This window comes from Ovis aries, chromosome 25 (genome assembly GCF_016772045.2).
Source record: "Ovis aries strain OAR_USU_Benz2616 breed Rambouillet chromosome 25, ARS-UI_Ramb_v3.0, whole genome shotgun sequence".
NCBI lineage: Eukaryota > Metazoa > Chordata > Mammalia > Artiodactyla > Bovidae > Ovis > Ovis aries.
In genome coordinates this window covers 23,833,618-23,851,852 of record NC_056078.1, presented here as the reverse complement: position 1 = coordinate 23,851,852, position 18,235 = coordinate 23,833,618, and the positions used below count along the sequence as shown (strand labels likewise).

The window sequence follows — 18,235 nt, the reverse complement described above, 5'->3', positions numbered from 1 at the left end:
GTGTCAAATCCTTAAACCCTGCACATGGTTCTGTCATAGCTTATTATATTTTATTACTCTTACTGTCTATGTACATGGTATACATCTTTTGCTATATTTGCTATGCGTATATTTCTCTCTACTAGGCTGTGAGCTTCTTGAAGGCAGGAGGCATCTGATTTTTCTTAGTACCCAGTGCATCTAGTGAAGCATTAAATATAGTGCTACTCTATAGGTATAGAGTAGGTGCTTAGCCAATGGTTGTGGAAATTTGTGTAACTTTGTTCAGTACGCAATACTTTAGCAAAAAGGTTATGACTTGCCCAGATAACTTATACATATATTTTTGGTTCACCAGATTGTTTGTTCTTTTGAGTAATCTTCTTTAGTCAGAAAACATGAATATTTTTGGACCACTGAATTATTTGTTTTTACTCTTTTGGTATAAGTGTGATGGTGTTTTATAGGTGATATTTCATTTTTAAAATATTGGGAACACTAATCTTTTAAGCAACAACAAGCAAAGAAACACCTTTTTACCCAAAGTCACTCAATTTTTTTTTTCTGGTGTCATACCCTGCAGCCCCACTCTTCAAGTTCTACTAAACAATTAGCAGTTTTCTCAGGACCTGAGGATGCTAAATAAGATAGAAAATTGGAATTACCGATTCATTTCGTCCTTGTTAGGGTCCCCTTCTGAATCTGAAGAAGAAACCCCTGGAAAAATAAAAACAAGTCATGTAATTGTAAAGATAATTTCTTAAACTGGCTCCTAGGCATTTGAAGATTTATAGAAGTTTAGACCTGGAAATAAACTCTGCGATTCCCTGAACTAACACCCATTTTACAGATAAAAAACTATATCCTAAGTAGTTGAAGTGCTTGCTCAGGTCACATGCCTAATTAGTGACGGAATTAAAATTAACTGGTCCAGGGATTTCCCTGGCAGTCAAGTGGTTAAGATGCTGTGATTCCATTGTAATGGGCACCGGTTTGATCCCTGGTCAGGGAACTAAGATCCCACATGCCATGAGGCATGGCCAAAAAAGAAAAGAAAAAAAAGTTAACTGGCCAAAATTCTGTGGGTTCTTTTATATAAAACACCTGCTGACACCTTCAGATTAACAGAGCAGTGTTTGCAGACATTCTGTATTGTCTATAAATCCTCTTGCTCTTGGCCTACACAGATTAAATAAAAGAAGGGATTACATTAGATTCCAAACATTGTAGGTGTAGGTGGATGCCCTTCCGTCCAGTACTAATATTAACAAGTCACTCTTCATCTTGGGAGTTGGGAGTGTTTGAAGCTCTGCTGCCAAAAATTTTTAAAAATCAGCAATCCAATCTCAGCACTGTTAGCAGAGCTTTGATCCCTGACTTGTTTCTTAAGATAGTGAATTCCAGGAAGATATCACAAAACTAAATCCGGAGGTATTTATGTACTCCAAAAATTTGAGGATGAAAAAATATAACAGCTATTTATGTATTATTCATTGTTAGTATCATTATTCATATATCTATTCGATAAAAGTTTATTAAATAACCACTATGTACCTGGTACTACATAAGGTATCAGAGATATAAAGAAGAATGAGACAGTTCTAACCTTTATACCATAAGAATACAATATTTAAACGCTAAAAGCAAGGCATGCATAAGGTATTATAGATGATAAAAGTACTGAAGAATGGCTCCTAGGAAAAACACAGAAGATGAGAGGAAACAGGATCAAAAACTTGGGTCAATATACATGGTACATAAATTGATTCCTCCCTAAAATTAGTCATATAAGTTTGGTACTGATATAAATGCCTCTCCAAGGCTCCCAGATGGTCTTCCTGCTTCTACGCTTGACTCCTTTTGGTATATTTTCAGCTGGGAGCCAGAGTGACCCTGTTAAAAACTAAGTCAGATCATGTTACAACTCTGCCTGGAATCCTTCAGAGCCTCCTATCTCAGAGGAAAAGCCAGGTCTTTGCAGTGACCCGTGAGGACCTATGTGATCTTCTCACTGCCTCCTCCCACCTCCACCCCATCTTGAACTTCTGACCTGCTCATCTCTGTACCTAAGGCATCCACACTCTCTCTTCTGAGCCACTACGCTTGCTGATTTCACTCCCTAGAGTATTCTTCCGTTGAATATCCCTGTAACTCACCCCCTCACTTCCTTCAGGTCTGCATTTATATGTCATATGGTAAGTTAGGTCTTGTACAGCAATCTGTACACACACATGCACGTGTCCATTCACATACTCCCTATCCCTTCTACTTCCTGTCATAGTGCTCATATATACTGTAAGATAACAGGAAACATAATTTTTTCTCTCTGCCCCTGATTCCTGGCACAGAGCTCCTAAAACCCTTATACTCCCCTAAGTGATGAGCACTTCAGAGCATCTCTTGCTCTAATATTTGTCTTTAACACTGCCTCTGACGCAGGGCTTCTAAAACTCTAATAAATTCCTAAGTGATGAGAGCACTGGGAACATCTTTGTTCTAATGAGGTGACTTGGAGTGGCTTCTGGATGGGGGCTGGTCACCCAGAAGACCAAGCAGCGATTGTATGTGTGTGTGCTAAATTGTGTTATGTCCACCTCTCTGTGATCCTGTGGGCTGTAGCCCAGCAGGTTCGTCTGTCCAAAGGATTCTCCAGGCAAGAATACTGGAGTGGGTTGCCATGCCCTCTTCCAGGGGATCTTTGCAACCCAGGGACTGAACCCATGTCTCTTTTATCTTCTGCACTGGCAGACAGATTCTTTACCAGTGGCACCACCTGGAAAGCCCTAAGGTGATTAGAAGCTTGGAATTTTCTATCCTACCACATTGTACTCCAGAGAAGGGAAGAGGGCAGGAAATGGAGTTAAGAGTTGATCATGCCTGTGTGAGAACACCTCCATAAAATCCTAGTAGTGTGGGGTTTGGAGAACTTCTAGGTTGATGAACACAAGCACACTGGGATGACTACACACAGTAACTTCACGGTGGCAGAACCCCTGTGCTCAGGAGCCTCCCACACCTGTCCCTGTGTATCGCTTCATCTGGCCGTTCATGTGTATCCTTTATCACACCCTACAGTAAACTGGCAAACATAAATAAGTGTTTCCCTGAGTTCTGTGAGCACCTCTAACAAATTAATTGAACCTGAAAAGGGGGTTGTGAGAACCTCCAATTTGTAGCCAACTCAGACAGATGTTGTGGGTAACCTGGGCACCTACTACCTGTGATTGGCATCTGAAGTGGGGTAGGAGCAGTCCTGTGGGACTAGCTCTTAACTTGTTGGATCTGACCCTATCTCCAGGTAGATGGGTCAGAACTGAGTTAAATTATAGGAAACCAAATTGGTGCCATGAAAAATTGTTTGTTGGTGTGAGAACCTTCTCCTTTATCACACACACACACACACACACACACACACACAAAATGAATTTGTGATTAGAACTATTTCATGTATCTCACATAAGTATATATTTTGTTTATCTCATTTATTGTCTCTCCTATAACAGTGTTATTGCCATCTGTTCATGAACCTGGGGATTTTTGTCTATTTGTCTCACTGCTATTTTCCTCACTGAAGAGTGTGTGATAGGGCAAGCCCTCAATAAATATTTATTATGTATTTAACTTATTTATTATAACTATATATCTTATTAGTAAGTACCATGCTCCAAGAGTATTTTGCTTTACCTTCTATGTAAATCTCAGCAGAAGTTGAATCTGTCCCATAGATGTTAGAAGCAAAGCAGGAATAACGTCCAGTGTCCTCTTCAAAGGCTTCAGCAATGGTCAGTGAATGCAGATTTCCTGCTTGGATGATGTGAATGTCTGGGGAATTTTCAAGCTCCTTGCCTTCACAGTACCACCTGCAAGGAAGAATATTGGCATGATTGAAATGTGAGAAGTAATAACATAAATGGCTCCAGATGTTCCCTAAGAAGAAAACTGTGGCAAACTTGGAGTCAAAACATTAAATGATCCAATATTATGGTATAATTTGGTTGTAACAATGAGAAGAGCCGGCAGGATTCAAGTCACAGTGACACTATATTCGGGAAATTAGAAAGCAGCTCCTATTAAGAATGATACAACTGAAAGAAGATGAGGAATGATACAACTGAAAGAAGATGAAGCGATTTCGAACACTGCCAACCACGGAGAGCAGGGTCTTTTATGTGGAACTTGACCTACAGCATTCGATAGTATGCATTCAGCAAGTGCTACTGAAGCTTATTTGGAAGGAATCTAAGGGATATTAAAGGTTTGTGAAGTTAAAGTTGAACATTCATTCCCTACTACAAAATTGCATCAGTTCAGTTCAGTTCAGTTCAGTCGCTCAGTCGTGCGAGGCACGCCAGGCCTCCCTGTCCATCACTAACTTCCGGAGTTCACTCAGACTCACGTCCATCAAGTCAGTGATGACATCCAGCCATCTCATCCTCTGTCGTCCTCTTCTCTTCCTGCCTCAAATCCCTCCCAGCATCAAAGTCTTTTCCAATGATTCAACTTTTCGCATGAGGTGGCCAAAGTATTGGAGTTTCAGCTTTAGCATCATTCCTTCCAAAGAAATCCCAGGGCTGATCTCCTTCAGAATGGACTGGTTGGATCTCCTTGCAGTCCAAGGGACCCTCAAGAGTCTTCTCCAACACCACAGTTCAAAAGCATCAATTCTTCGGCGCTCAGCCTTCTTCACAGTCCAACTCTCACATCCATACATGACCACAGGAAAAACCATAGCCTTGACTAGATGAACCTTAGTCAGCAAAGTAGTGTCTCTGCTTTTGAATATGCTATCTAGGTTGGTCATAACTTTTCTTCCAAGGAGTAAGCGTCTTTTAATTTCATGGCTGCAATCACCATCTGCAGTGATTCTGGAGCCCAAAAAATAAGGTCTGACACTGTTTCCACTGTTTCCCATCTATTTCCCATGAAGTGATGGGACCGGATGCAACAAAATTGCATCAGACCTAGCTAAATGAAAGTTATTTTGATTGGTTACTTGATTCATCAGATAAGGGGGATGGCTTGTATTTTCCCAGGAGTGACCCAATTCTGGCAAATAACATAAGTTAAATATATTTCCATATGTTATGGTATTTCATTTTGATGTATATACTTGAGGTTAGAAATTTTTATTATGAAAGTTTTTCACCAGAAGTTTACACTAAGTTATGCATAAAATAATGTTTAAAATGTGAAGGTATGTAATAAGAGGAACAGATATTAAAATCACATGGAAATAGGGGTTTCACTGGTGGCTCGGTGATAATGAATCCGCCAGCCAATGCAGGAGACAGGGGTTCCATCCCTGGTCCAGGAAGATCACACGTGCCATGGGGTGACTACTGAGCCTGTGTTCTAGAACCCAGGAGCCCCAACTATTTTGAGCCCATGTGCTGCAACTGCTGAAGTCTGAATGCTCGAGAGCCTGTGATCCGCAGCAAGAGAAGCCACCAAAATGAGTAGCCTCCGCTCGCCACAACTAGAGAAAAGCCTGCAGAGCAATGAAGATCCAGCACAGTCAAATAATAAATAAACTACATGGAAATATCATTGTTCATGATATTGATTGGCAAAACCCCTCCCCATACACTGCTAGTAGGAATGCAAAATGGTACAACCCCTATGAAAATATGGCGGTGTCTACCAAAATTACAGATTACACTTATCCTGTGACTCAACAGTCCCACTTGTGGAATCTGTCATACAGGTACACTTGTTTAGTCACAAAGTCATATCCAACTCTTTTGTGATCCCATGCACTGTAGCCTGTCAGGCTCCTCTGTCCATGGGATTTCTCCTGGCAAGAATACTGAAGTGGGTTTCTATTTCCTTCTCCAGGACCTCTTCCTGACCCAGGGATCAAACCTGTGTCTTCCGTATTGGCAGGCGGATTCTTTACACTCAGCCACCAAGAAAGCCTACAGATACGCTTGCTTACATACAAAATGACAAATGCGTAGGTTACTTATTTAAACAGCATAAGGTTGGAAATGACCCAAGAGTCTATCACTAGGGGACTGATGAAATAAACTCTGGAACAGCCTCATAATAGAGCACTATGCAGCTCTAGAAAGAGAATGGGAAAGATCACTATGTGCTCATATGGAAAGAACCTGAAGATATATAGTTAAGAATTTAACAGTAAGGTATGAAATAGTACATGGAGAGGGTTAGCTTTTGTATAAGAATTGTGGGTTGTTATACATTGAATTATTCCCCCACCAAAAGATATGTTGAAGTCCTAAGTACTTGGGAATATGACCTTATTTGGAAATAAGGTCTTTGCAGATAAAATCAAGTTTTGAAGAAGTTATTAGCACGGTCCTAATCTGTTTAGTCAAGGCTATGGTTTTCCAGTGGTCACGTATGGATGTGAGAGTTGGACTGTGAAGAAAACTGAGCGCCAAAGAATTGATGCTTTTGAGCTGCGGTGTTGGAGAAGACTCTTGAGAGTCCCTTGGACTGCAAGGAAATCCAACCAGTCCATCCTAAAGGAGATCAGTCCTGGGTGTTCATTGGAAGGAATGATGCTAAAGCTGAAACCCCAGTACTTTGGCCACCTCATGCGAAGATTTGACTCATTGGAAAAGACTGATGCTGGGAGGGATTAGGGGCAGGAGGAAAAGGAGACGACAGAGGATGAGATGGCTGGATAGCATCACTGACTCGATGGACGTGAGTCTGAGTGAACTCCGGGAGATGGTGATGGACAGGGAGGCCTGGCGTGCTGCGATTCATGGGGTCGCAAAGAGTCGGACACGACTGAGCAACTGAACTGAACTGAACTGAATCCAATATGAGTGAAGTTCTTCAAGAAGAGAACAACCTCAAGTGAGGACAGTGACATAGAGGGAAAATGCCATGACAGCACAGGGAGAAACTGGAGTGATGCAGCGGCAGGCCGAGGAACGCCAAGGAACGCCGCCACCAGAAGCCAGAAGAGACTAGGAGGGAGTCCACTTGGGATCTCAGATGGAGCACGGCCCTGCTGATGTTTTGATTCCGCACTCCTGGCCTCTAGAGCTGTGAGACAGTACATTTCTGCTGTGAAAGCCATCCAGTTTGTGGTGCTCTGTTACAGTAGCACAAGGATGTCAACCCAGGGGGCAAAAAATCAGATATAGCCATGTTGTTTGCATATACATAAAGCAAACTGAAAGAATAAAGTGAAAATCAAAGTGGCTTCCTATTGGGGTGAGGGGAAACAAGATGAAGACAAATGTGAGATGTCTCAGTGTACCCCTTTTATAACTGTTTCCATATTTAAGTAAGAATTATGAATCAGCATCATCATAAGAAGTAATTGGGGAGGAGGCATTACCATTATTCAATGGCAAGAATGAAGGAGTCCTGGCAATTGCGAATCTTTCTTGTAATTTCAGATCTAACCATTCAATGCTTGAACCTTTCCCTCCCACCATTTGTAAAGCAAGATTCTAAAGCGTTAAGAAAACTCATCTATTCAATGACTTCTCAAGAGATAAACTTTCCTCTGCTGTTCCATAAATACATCATATTCACCTCTACATTCAAGCCTCTGTTCATGTTTTTCTGTTTCTGAGATTCTCTTCCTCACCTTTCAGCTACTGCAAATATAACTCATCCATTAGTTTGGCTTAGATATCACCTCCTACGCAAAGCACCTTTTACCATCAATTCTCAGTGATTGTTACCTTACCTTTTTTTGTTTTGTCACTTTACTTTTTTTAAAAAACCTATATTATGTCATGTAAGTCTTGATTATACACTGTCTTTGATTATTCTCTATTTGGGAGAAATTGTCTCACCAGTTTCACTAAATTTTAAGCTCCTTTGTATGTAGAGATGGTACCTGACAAGCTTGTACAGTTTTCTATACATTCTCTCCTTTGGCCATTGTCTCATCCCTTAGTTTCAATTAACACTTCTACTTGGGATAATATCCAAACCTGCCTTCTTTTACTTCTGGATCTCCTCTCCCATCATTCTCCCTTCACTATGTTGCAACCACACTGGTCTTTTTCCTATTCTCTGAACACATTAAACTACTCTCCATATTAGGATTTTTGTACTTCCTAAAATCCTTATCCCCCAGTCTTTATAAAAACAGGCCCTTCTCATCAGTCAGGCCTCGGTTCAAATGTTACTTTCTCTTCCTAGTGTAGCTTCTTTATCCTCAGACACCATCAGATTATTCTCTTGTGTTATCCTCACAGCACTTATTATTATCTGAAATTATCTTACATGCTTGCTTATTTTGTTATTGTCTGCTTCTCCTACTATGCTGTAAAGTCCATTAGAGGATCTTATCAGTCTTACGAATATAATCCCACACCTATGACAACATCTTGGCACATAGTAATAGCATGCAGAAAATAAGTGTTGGATTTGTTGAAAGAACAAATGATGGAAATAATTGATCATTAATATTTTGTGAGTAGTTTGTTATTTGCTTTCATTAAATCCTATGCCAGTGTTTGCTCTATTGTGGCAGCAGAGGTACATGCAGCTGCTGACATGGGTCCCTCAGTCTCCCGGAGCATCAGCCTCAGCAAGACCCCATGGAACTTGTAGGAGCACACCCTCAGAGTATGTGTAGTTGTAAACACAAATAGTGAGCATCCAGACAGACATTTCCACTGGAAATGACCCTAACATGAGAATAAAGGAGATTTTTAAAGGGATTAAAAAAAAAATCACAAGGACCAAAAGAATGGGGAGGGAGACAAGAGCAGACCTGAGGCCTCAATCACTTTTGAAAGGTGGAAAGCAGAATGAGAAGCCAGGAGAGTTGAAAAATCTGAATACCAGGTGCCTACTTGGGGATGTCATTGAGAAGAAGACAATTTGTGCAATAGAACCCCAGAAAGTTACAGGATTTGGAGATGCAAGTTTGGTGGAAACATTAAGAATAGGGGAGGAGATACAGAGCTTAAAATAGGGTCACTGATTTCAGGTTTAAAAAATGAGTATTTATATTCCCACAGTAGGCCACATCTTTTCTTCTGAGCAGTTAAGAGATGCCCTAGGATGAAGGCTGAGTTGTTGGCTGCATGAGCAGCTGCTCCATATTGGAGCAAGAGGAAAAGGGGCTTCAGGAGGAGTTTCTCCAGGGAAAAAACAAATGGGCTTGGTGGCTTAACTGCATGGAACAGACTATTTATTAATAGGACATGTTTTACAAAGGTATTGGAGAATTGAGACAAATTGTGACAAGACCGGAGAGCCAAGCACATAAAAACAAAACAGTCATCAACTCCAGGTGAAAAAAGTTGTACAGGCAAGGAAACAGTCACTTCTCCCTACTGGATTTGGCAGAAAATCATACTTACATAGTAACAAGAAGTTATACATTAATTTTTTTTAAAACAACAGTGTGATATGAGGCAATGAAGGAAGGAACAACGGAAGTTCTGGTTTGGTGAAGGGTTGCTAACCCACCATCTTCTGGAACAGGAAGTCAAGAAAAAATAGCATTAGCATACCAAGCAGTTGTGGTTTACAAGCATATTATAATGGTTCTTTTCACTTTCTATGAAGACAAAACTATTTTCATATAATACTAAGATATCATTTGCCTTTTCACTGTGTTAATATTTACAATGATGGTGCAAAAGCCACAATGGGTAAAATTGTGGGTGCTTTAGCAGCATAAAGCTGATGAGTGGTTACTGTGTTTTCCATTGTCACACTTGCAATTTAAAAAAAAAATCCAGGTTCACTTAAAAATGTCATTGATTAAGCAGTAAAAGTCACCTCAACCTTGAGTCCGCATCTTTTTAGCATTCTGAGTGGTGAAATAGGAGGTAGCACACAGCATTTCTACTGAATATGGAAGAGCACTTGTTTAGTTTAAAGTTGTTCAACTAGTTGTTCAACTAGTTTAAAGTTGAACTAGGCACCTAATGCATGAAACAATGTCTTGAAAGAACAGCTGACAAATTATGGTTATTCAGGTTTGGGTATTTAGCAGACATTTTCTCAAAAACTGAAGGAGGTAAGCCTGTTCTTTCAAGCAAAAATAACTGATAACATTTGTTGCCAAGGAAAAAACTGGAACTTTTAAGGAAAAATTAGAGTTTGGAAAGCTTGTATCTCCTATAGTGAGTTTAGGCCTTCCCAAAACGCAAAGAGATTTTTGGTGAAATCAGTGATGATATTAACAAATATGATTTTAAAATATTATATAATAAAATGTGTCAAAATTTGGAAGATTTTGTTTTCCAAATGACCTATGCATGATGTTATCCATTTGAAGTTCAAGACAGACAAAGGGTTTTATTATAGCAGGGTACAAAAGTTCATTGGTATGGTTTCAGATTTCATACTGCAACTAACCTTTCAGAAACTACTCCTACTTGAATTTTCATGTAATATCGTTAGAATAGCCACATTATCTGATAAGTCTATTAAAATATCCCTCCTCTTTCTAACTACATACCTGTACAATGCCATATTTTAAAAATTAACTTCAACCCAAACATATCACAACAAACCAAATGCAGAAGCAAATATGAGAATCCAACTGTTCTCTGTTAAGCCTGACTTTAAAAGAGATTTGTAAAAAGCATAAAACAATGCCACTCTTGTAACTTAAAATTTGAGGGGAAATACAGTTATTTTTTCATAAAATTATTTATGTGAGGGTGTTTATCATAGTTTTTTCTTATTCATTTCAAAATAACAGTTTAAAATATTTCTCAATTTTAACTTATGATAATTATGGATATAATTCACATAGATAAAACCTCTTTTGGGTCTCAATAACTTTTCAGATCGTAAAGGGGTCCTGAGAACAAAAAGTCTGAGAACCCCTGGCATACTGTTTAGAAATTCAGAGATGAATAAATAGGAAACTGCCAAAAGAGTTGAAAGTGGTCTTTTTTCAAAAAAATATTATTTGACTTTTAAAGCAATGTACATTTATTCATTTGATAAGGTAAATATGAATAACTATTTCAAAACAGATATACAAATACCTTCCCTTATATAAATGTTACTAGGTTGTGTTGTTTCTTTAGATAACGTTTCTCTTCTTTACCAAAATGAGAGTGGAAACATCTATGAGGAATTGGACAGCCTGAAGGTGATAAGTGGAGTGATTCAAATGCCCAAACTCTCCGTCAGAAGCATTTTTGTCTTTACTCAGATGCCCAGGATGGCTTCAGCCAGCCCAAAGGACAGCCAGTAACCGTCGTCACTCCTACTTTAACACCATGACCCACTCAGAAATAATGCACTGGTCAGGCTACCTTCTGAAAAACATATTAAAATGCACCCAGCTACGCTGAAGACTTTTGAGGGTCAGGAGGAAACATGCTCTCCTCCAATGTCTATCCATGTTAGGGAATGCTTTCATGTAAGTACCCTGCCCAGCTGCATGTTTTTAGAACTCCAAATCTTCATGACACTTACAGAGTGGCAGTGGGTGCCAGGCGTGATTCATGGCTCAGCAGAACTGAGTCAGTGATCTGGGGAAATGGGACAAGTCCAAATGATAAAGAAGGATCCATCTTTAATGCACTAAGGACAGCTTGCCAGACCTGGTCATTTGGGTAGTTACCAAGCCTGGAAATGAAGACACTGAAGAGACACATTTTTCAGATTTATCTGGCCTTTTAAGCTGCAGATCACCATTCAGCTCTTAGGGTACTGTTTTGTCTAAAATGTGGTGTGGCTAAATATCATGACTCATTGTATTAACACATTATCAACTCCTAAACATAATTTGAATGTGTTATTCTGACTCACCAGTAATAATGCTCTTTAAAAGAATGATTACTCAGACTCTTCCTTTAACCCTGCCCTAGCCTTTCCAGTGTCCCTGTCCCACCTCTTATTACTCCCTCTTCTAATACCCTGTTTATTTACTTCACAGAACCTACATATCACTTATAATTATAAGCTTACTCATTGGTTTATTTGTTTAATATCTCTTCCCCTTACTGGACAATAGACACCACAGGGCAGAGATTATCACACGTTTGATTTACTGCTTGTTTATCTGGTTCCTTGCACAGGGTATGACGCATCAGAGCTGTTCCCAAAAACGTTTGTTATATAGATGTTAAATGAATGGATTCAAATTAGGATTATTATAGCCTTAAGTCTGTTTTATTTTCACTTTTCAAGAAGGCTTGGGGACTAGATACCTGATCTATTTTTATCTATTTATTTATGGCTGTGCTGGGTCTTCACTAAGGATGCCTGCTCTCTTAAGTAAAGAGTGTAAGGCCTGAAACAGCTAAATGGCAGTTTACTTTTTGGGTTGGCCAAAAAGTTCATTCAAGTTTTTCCATAAGATGTTATAGAAAAACTGGAATCCATTTTTTTGCCAACCCAATTCTTAATGACATTTTCACTCTCTCCATGCATCGCTTCAATAGAAAGCACAGCTGGAGTACATTGGACAGTAAAATAACAGTAGGTACTTTTTACCAGGACTCAAAGTTATGTCAGATTTTGTAAAACAATTCAATGTTTTGTATGTCCTGTTTGACCACTCCCGAGGTAACAAACTTAAGTCTTCATGTCCACTGGCTATATTTCACACATGGGAGTATGGAGGTACAAGTTGGGAGGGTATGTCTATGCTTTAAATTTTATTAATATTTATTGAGTTCTTCGAGGTGGAACATTCTTGGTAAACTTGGCACAAGCTATAAAAACTAAAAACCATGAAGGAAACTTTGACACTAAAGTTAAAAATATCTAATTATCAAATGATACCATAAATAAAAAGACAAATCAAACCCAGAGAGAATATTTTCATAACACATAATGTCATATGTTAGTCTCCTAATCATATTTTTAAAGTTCTTACAGATCAATAAGAAAATAACAAACTGATAGAAAAAGCGAGTGTAAGATGTAAACAGGCCCTTCATAGAAAATGAACCCTAAATGTTCAATAAACATATTTTTGAAATTTTCAACCTCATTAGTAACTGTGGAAATGAAAATTTAAATCACAACAAAAAACCTTCATACTCATCAGATACCATACCCATCAGATCTGCAAAATTAAAAGTTTTGATAAACGCATGTTGGCAATGATGTAGAAAAACCAGAACTCTTATATAATATTGGTGGGAATGTAAACTGAAACAATTCCTTTGGAAAATAATTTGTAATTATAAAGTGAAGTTGTATACACTCTGTCAGCAGTTCCATGTTTAAACATACTCATGCACCAGGAGAATATACTAGACCATTTATAATAACATTGTTCATATTAGGGAAAAAGCTGATAACCACCCAAATGTACATTAATAATACAATTCTCTAGCCTTACAGTAAAATATTTTATAGTAATGAAAATGAATGAACTAGAGTTACACGCAACATCATGGATATACTTTTTAGATAAAATTCAAGTACCAGAATAATACATACATTATGATTCTACTCACATAAACATGTTACAACATGTAAAATTTACTATTTTTAAAAAACTTTATTATGCATTCATGCATGCTAAGTCACTTCAGCTGTGTCTGACTCTGTGACCCTATGGACCCTGTCAGGCTCCTCTGTCCATGAGATTCTCCAGGCAAGAATACTGGAGTGGATTGCCATGCCCTCCTCCGGGGGGTCTTTCCAACCCGGGGATTGAACTTGCATCTCTCATTTCTCCTGCATTGGCAGGTAGAACCCAAAATTTTATTACTGGAGCTTAAAAACGTCCACAAAGTAGAAAGACTATGTAATGAACCCCTACGTACATATCACTTAGCTTCAACAAATTATCAACAAATAGCAAATGTGTTTTTTATATATTCTACTTTGTCCCACCTTGACTTATTTTAATGTACATATAGGCTTTTCTGTCCCTGAGGCTGGGAGAGATTGAGGGCAGAAGAAGAGGGCGTCAGAAGATGAGATGGCTGAATGGCATCACTGATGCAATGGATGTGAACTTGGGCAAACTTCGGGAGATGGTGAGAGACAGGGAGGCCTGGCGTGCTCCAGTCCTTGGGGTTGCAAAGAGTTGGACATGACTGGTTGACAGAACAACAGCAACAACATAGGATTTTCTGTCATTCCACCAGTAACTACTTCTGTTCCAGTATTGCTTAGGAACATAAGGATATGTTATTAAACTGAAGAAGAACTGTTAAGAAAAATTTAAACAGAAAACACTAGATTTGGGCTAGTGGTTACCTCTAAGGGGAGGAGGAAGGGACAGGATCAAGAAGACACTCAACTTAAAAATAATACTAATGTGGGCATACAGATAGTTGTGCCATTACTCTTATACTGTATCTGTACTTCCAGATATTCTTCAGTATTTATTTAAAAACACACTTCTAAAGCAATTCAGAAAGTTCAGTCTGGTGATCCTTGTCCATTTTGGGAATAGAGATGAGGAGGTTGGGAGATTGATTAGAGAGGGTCAGTGGCCACATGACAGGGCCTTCTATGGAATTCCTTGGAGATCTTATATTGTAGCCCCTGGAGCTGGTGGCAGCACAGAAGCTTCACCGAACTCTTGCCTTGAAAACTTTCAAAGTGAAATGATATTTAGCATTGCCCAAGAGGAAAGAGGCTTCCCTGGTGGCTCAGACAGTAAAGAATCTGCCCACAATGTGGGAGACCTGGGTTCGATCCCTGGGTCAGGAAGATCCCCTAGAGAAAGGCATGGCAACTCACTCCAGTATTCTGGCCTGAAGAATCTCCAAGGACAGAGGAACCTGGCGGGCTACAGTCTATGGGGTCGCAAAGAGTTAGACACAGCTGAGAACTAAGCACAGCACAAGAGGGAAGAGCAAGAAGAGAGGGTTGCGCTGGAAGCAGCCTACATCGCCAAAGTTCGCGAGGGCAGAGATGTGGTTTTCCCATGGGCCAAATGGATACCACACAAGGTAGCTTGATTTCCTGTCTGACAACAGACCCTACCTCAAAGGATGACCAGCTCAGGTGAGGTGATATCAACAGAAAGAGCCTTTGAGGAGTGTACTGAGGAGTAGGACTGAGAAGCAGATGTTAGAACCTTAAGTAGAGATTGCAACATCTGGCTTAAGGAATAGAGGCAAGGGCCAGTCCCCCTGGGTGAGGAGGTCTCCAAAGAGATTGCAGAAGTTCTCAGCACAGAAACAAACAGCAGTTTGGTTAAAACACAAATGTCTGGGCCTGCCCTTTAGAGAGCTTAATTCAGTAGGTCTGAGGTAGAAGCTGCAAATTTGCATATCCACCAAGATTCCAAGTGATGCTGACCTGTTGGTCCAGGGACCCACTTTGAGTAGCTTGTTCTGGGAGGCTTTTGAACAGGGAGTCTCTATCCCTGTTCTCTGAACTTACCCCAAACCATTTCCTCCTTACTTTTCATATTCTGGTGTCATTAGTTCCTTCAGTTCTGTAAAGTGAATCATTGTCTCACTGCCTCATATACGTTCTCTCTTCACCCTGCAACACTTTTCTGTAAACCCCACTTTGCTAGGCTAACCTCTCATCATCTTTTCTGTCTCAGCTTAAATACTTCTGGGAAACCTTCCCTAGTCCATTCACAAGGCTTAGTCCCTTTGCTATATGCACCCTCCTTTATGATATTTATCACAATTATGATAATGTAATCACTGTGGGATTTTTTGCCTGTGATCTTTACTAGACCCTAAGATACAGGAATTCCCTGGTAGCTCAGATGGTAAAGTGTCTGTCTACAATGCGGGAGACCTGGGTTCAATTCCTGGGTTGGGAAGATCCCCTGGAGAAGGAAATGGCAATCCACTCCAGTACTATTGCCTGGAAAATCTCATGGACAGAGGAGCCTGGTAGGCTATAGTCCATGTGGTCCCAAAAAGTTGGACACAACTGAACGACTTCACTTTTCTTTCAAGACACATGAAGGCAGGGGATTTTCCTTGTTCACTGCTATAATCTTATTGGCTCTAGGAGAACATGGCACATAACAGACATTTCACATTTGTTGCATGAATGAATAAATGAAGGTATCTAGATTGCCACAAAACGTAGAAGAAAATGCCCCTAAATACTGTAACATTTAAAAATACTTATATAATATTTTATATTATATATCATATATAATTATTTATAATTTAAAATATCTTTTGTCTTTATAACTGATTTATTTCCTTTTTACTCCTCAGCGTGGCATTCACAGGCAAATGTCCAGAAGTAGCAATAGCAAAACTTAACCGCCAAATCAGACATCAGCATCTATAAAAGGTAAATTTTTACTGCTTCAGAGGGCTATGTACAAGCAAACATACTTAGTGTGACCCAGCTGTACATTCCTGGGAAAAGAATTTCAAGTCAGGATACAAAAAGGGATCATGGCCATTTGCTGTGAATTCCTGCAGACTCTTTCATCTGTGGGTAACGCATGAGTGTATTTCAGCTCCTCCAATGAAGCTATGTCCAAAATTAACAAGCTGTCAAAAACAGCTAGCTTTAATGATACAGGATCCTACCCTTACAACACAATTTCTTCCCAGTCAACGTGGAAATCAACAAATATAGGCCAAAAGGATTTTTCAGTTTGCTAAACTAGAATTATAGAAACATGGGTAAAAGACGGAGAACACACCGGGGCACATACATACGAGGTTAGACCTCAGTTGCCAGGTATATGCATTATATTTTCTTGCAAAAATAGAAAAAAGGATACTTTTCTTTTTGACTGTACTGTTTTCCTTTATGGCAAACCAAAGCGCCTCATTCTTATAATGCATTTTTAAAGGCATTCTCTCAATCAAAACCTGTGCTCTTGGGTTCTATGGAGATGCTTTAGAAGTTTCAGTCGTGAGCAAGCAGGCAGTCCTTCCTCCACCCCAATCCTCTTCAATCCCAGAAACACTAATCTCATCTTTAAGAAATCTGTGTGTGTGTGTGTGTGTAAAGTATGTATTGGGGTAACATAACATATTTATTGTGAGGAGAAAAATGGGAGGAGGAATTACTGCCAAAGAAGGTTGGAAAAAACCCTGCCCCAGCCTAGCATAACTGGCTGTTAGTTCCAAACGTTACCTGTATTTATAGTCCCTTTGTAATGCCAGAGATACTGTGTCCAAATTTCCCAGTGTCCAGGGCATTCCTTGGAATGTCTCCAGTTCCACTACCCTCTTGTTTGCCCTTCAGTCCTACGTTTCTGACTATCTATTGGATATGGTCCCTCCATCTCCTCAGACTCAAATCATCCACCTCCTCCAGTTTCTCAGACCTTGACAGTGACCCCAGGGTTCTCTGAGGTCCCCAGCTTCAAACTTGTGGAGTCAGTCTTTTACTTGTCCTATCTAGTCAGTCACCAAGTTCAGCTTGGTTTCTTTTCTTCTAAATATTGCTCCCTCACAGCTTTTCTGTGCTTTCCCTCAGCCCCTACCCCAGTCTGATATCAGAGTGTCTGATGCCTGGAATACCTTTCACAGCCTCCAAAGTGCCCTTGGGGCTCCATTTGTTTGGGGTCTAACTCATTCATCCAGACCTGTTCTACTTAAATTCTCCCTTTTATCTTAGTGTGTCCTTATACACAACCTTAAATGCTTTCCACTTGATTTTGAAACCAAGTCAGAACTATTCTACTTTGCTTTCAAGGCTTTTCAAAATCATCTGGTTCCGCTCTTGTCCAGTTAGGTCAGTCTCCTCACTGTCATCTAAAAATATTACTCTGCCAGCATCTGTACTTTTATACGAACATATTGAGTTGACCTGGCCTAAAAGGACCTGTCCCTCTGCCTACTTCTTCTGTCTTTTCTCTTATCTTTCCTCATCTGTTGTCCCATGTTCCTCACATAGCCAAGTATTTGCAGTTCCCTGAAAACATTAGTCTCTGGGTCTTTCCACTTGCTTTCCTCTTCCACCTTAAGTTTTCTCAACTGAAGTGGCACCTCCAGCATTAACACTTCCTTCATCCTGCCCTTCAGGCCAAATATCAATCTTCCTTTGAGCTGCTGTTGCATTCCATGCATACTTCTGTTACAGCCCTTATTACACAGTACTGCAATGTTTTGATCATATGTTTGATTGCTCTATTAGACTGTGAGCTGCCCTCTTAGAATAGTTTTACACTTGGTTTCAAAACAAGGTCCCTGACGTCCAGTAGCTCCCAATTGTTTTGTACTCTCAATGAGTCACTTTAGTAACTCAGTAGCAATTTGTTGAATGAATAAATGATTTAAATTTCTACTTAACTTCTTCTTTCTTCAAGGTTCAGCTAAAATTCCCTTATGTCTCTGGAGTCTTCTTTGACCTATCTAGTCCTCCAGCCCTTCATTGTCCTATAAAAATTAGGGTGAATTCTTTATTGTCATTTTTATTGTAATAT

The 18,235-nt window shown here is 39.7% G+C and overlaps 1 protein-coding gene across 4 annotated transcripts in view; it reads right to left on the bottom strand.

The window, feature by feature from the left end:
- MYPN (myopalladin) overlaps positions 1 to 18,235 on the bottom strand; it is an 87,974-nt gene that overhangs the window by 54,780 nt on the left and 14,959 nt on the right. For all 4 annotated transcript variants that reach the window (XM_042240770.2, XM_012105168.5, XM_060406836.1 and 1 more), the window contains 2 exons: positions 3,664 to 3,839; positions 645 to 696 (listed from right to left, as the gene is read on the bottom strand). In XM_042240770.2, coding sequence (XP_042096704.1) covers positions 645 to 696; positions 3,664 to 3,839 — 228 coding nt within the window. The remainder of the gene's footprint in view (positions 1 to 644; positions 697 to 3,663; positions 3,840 to 18,235) is intronic.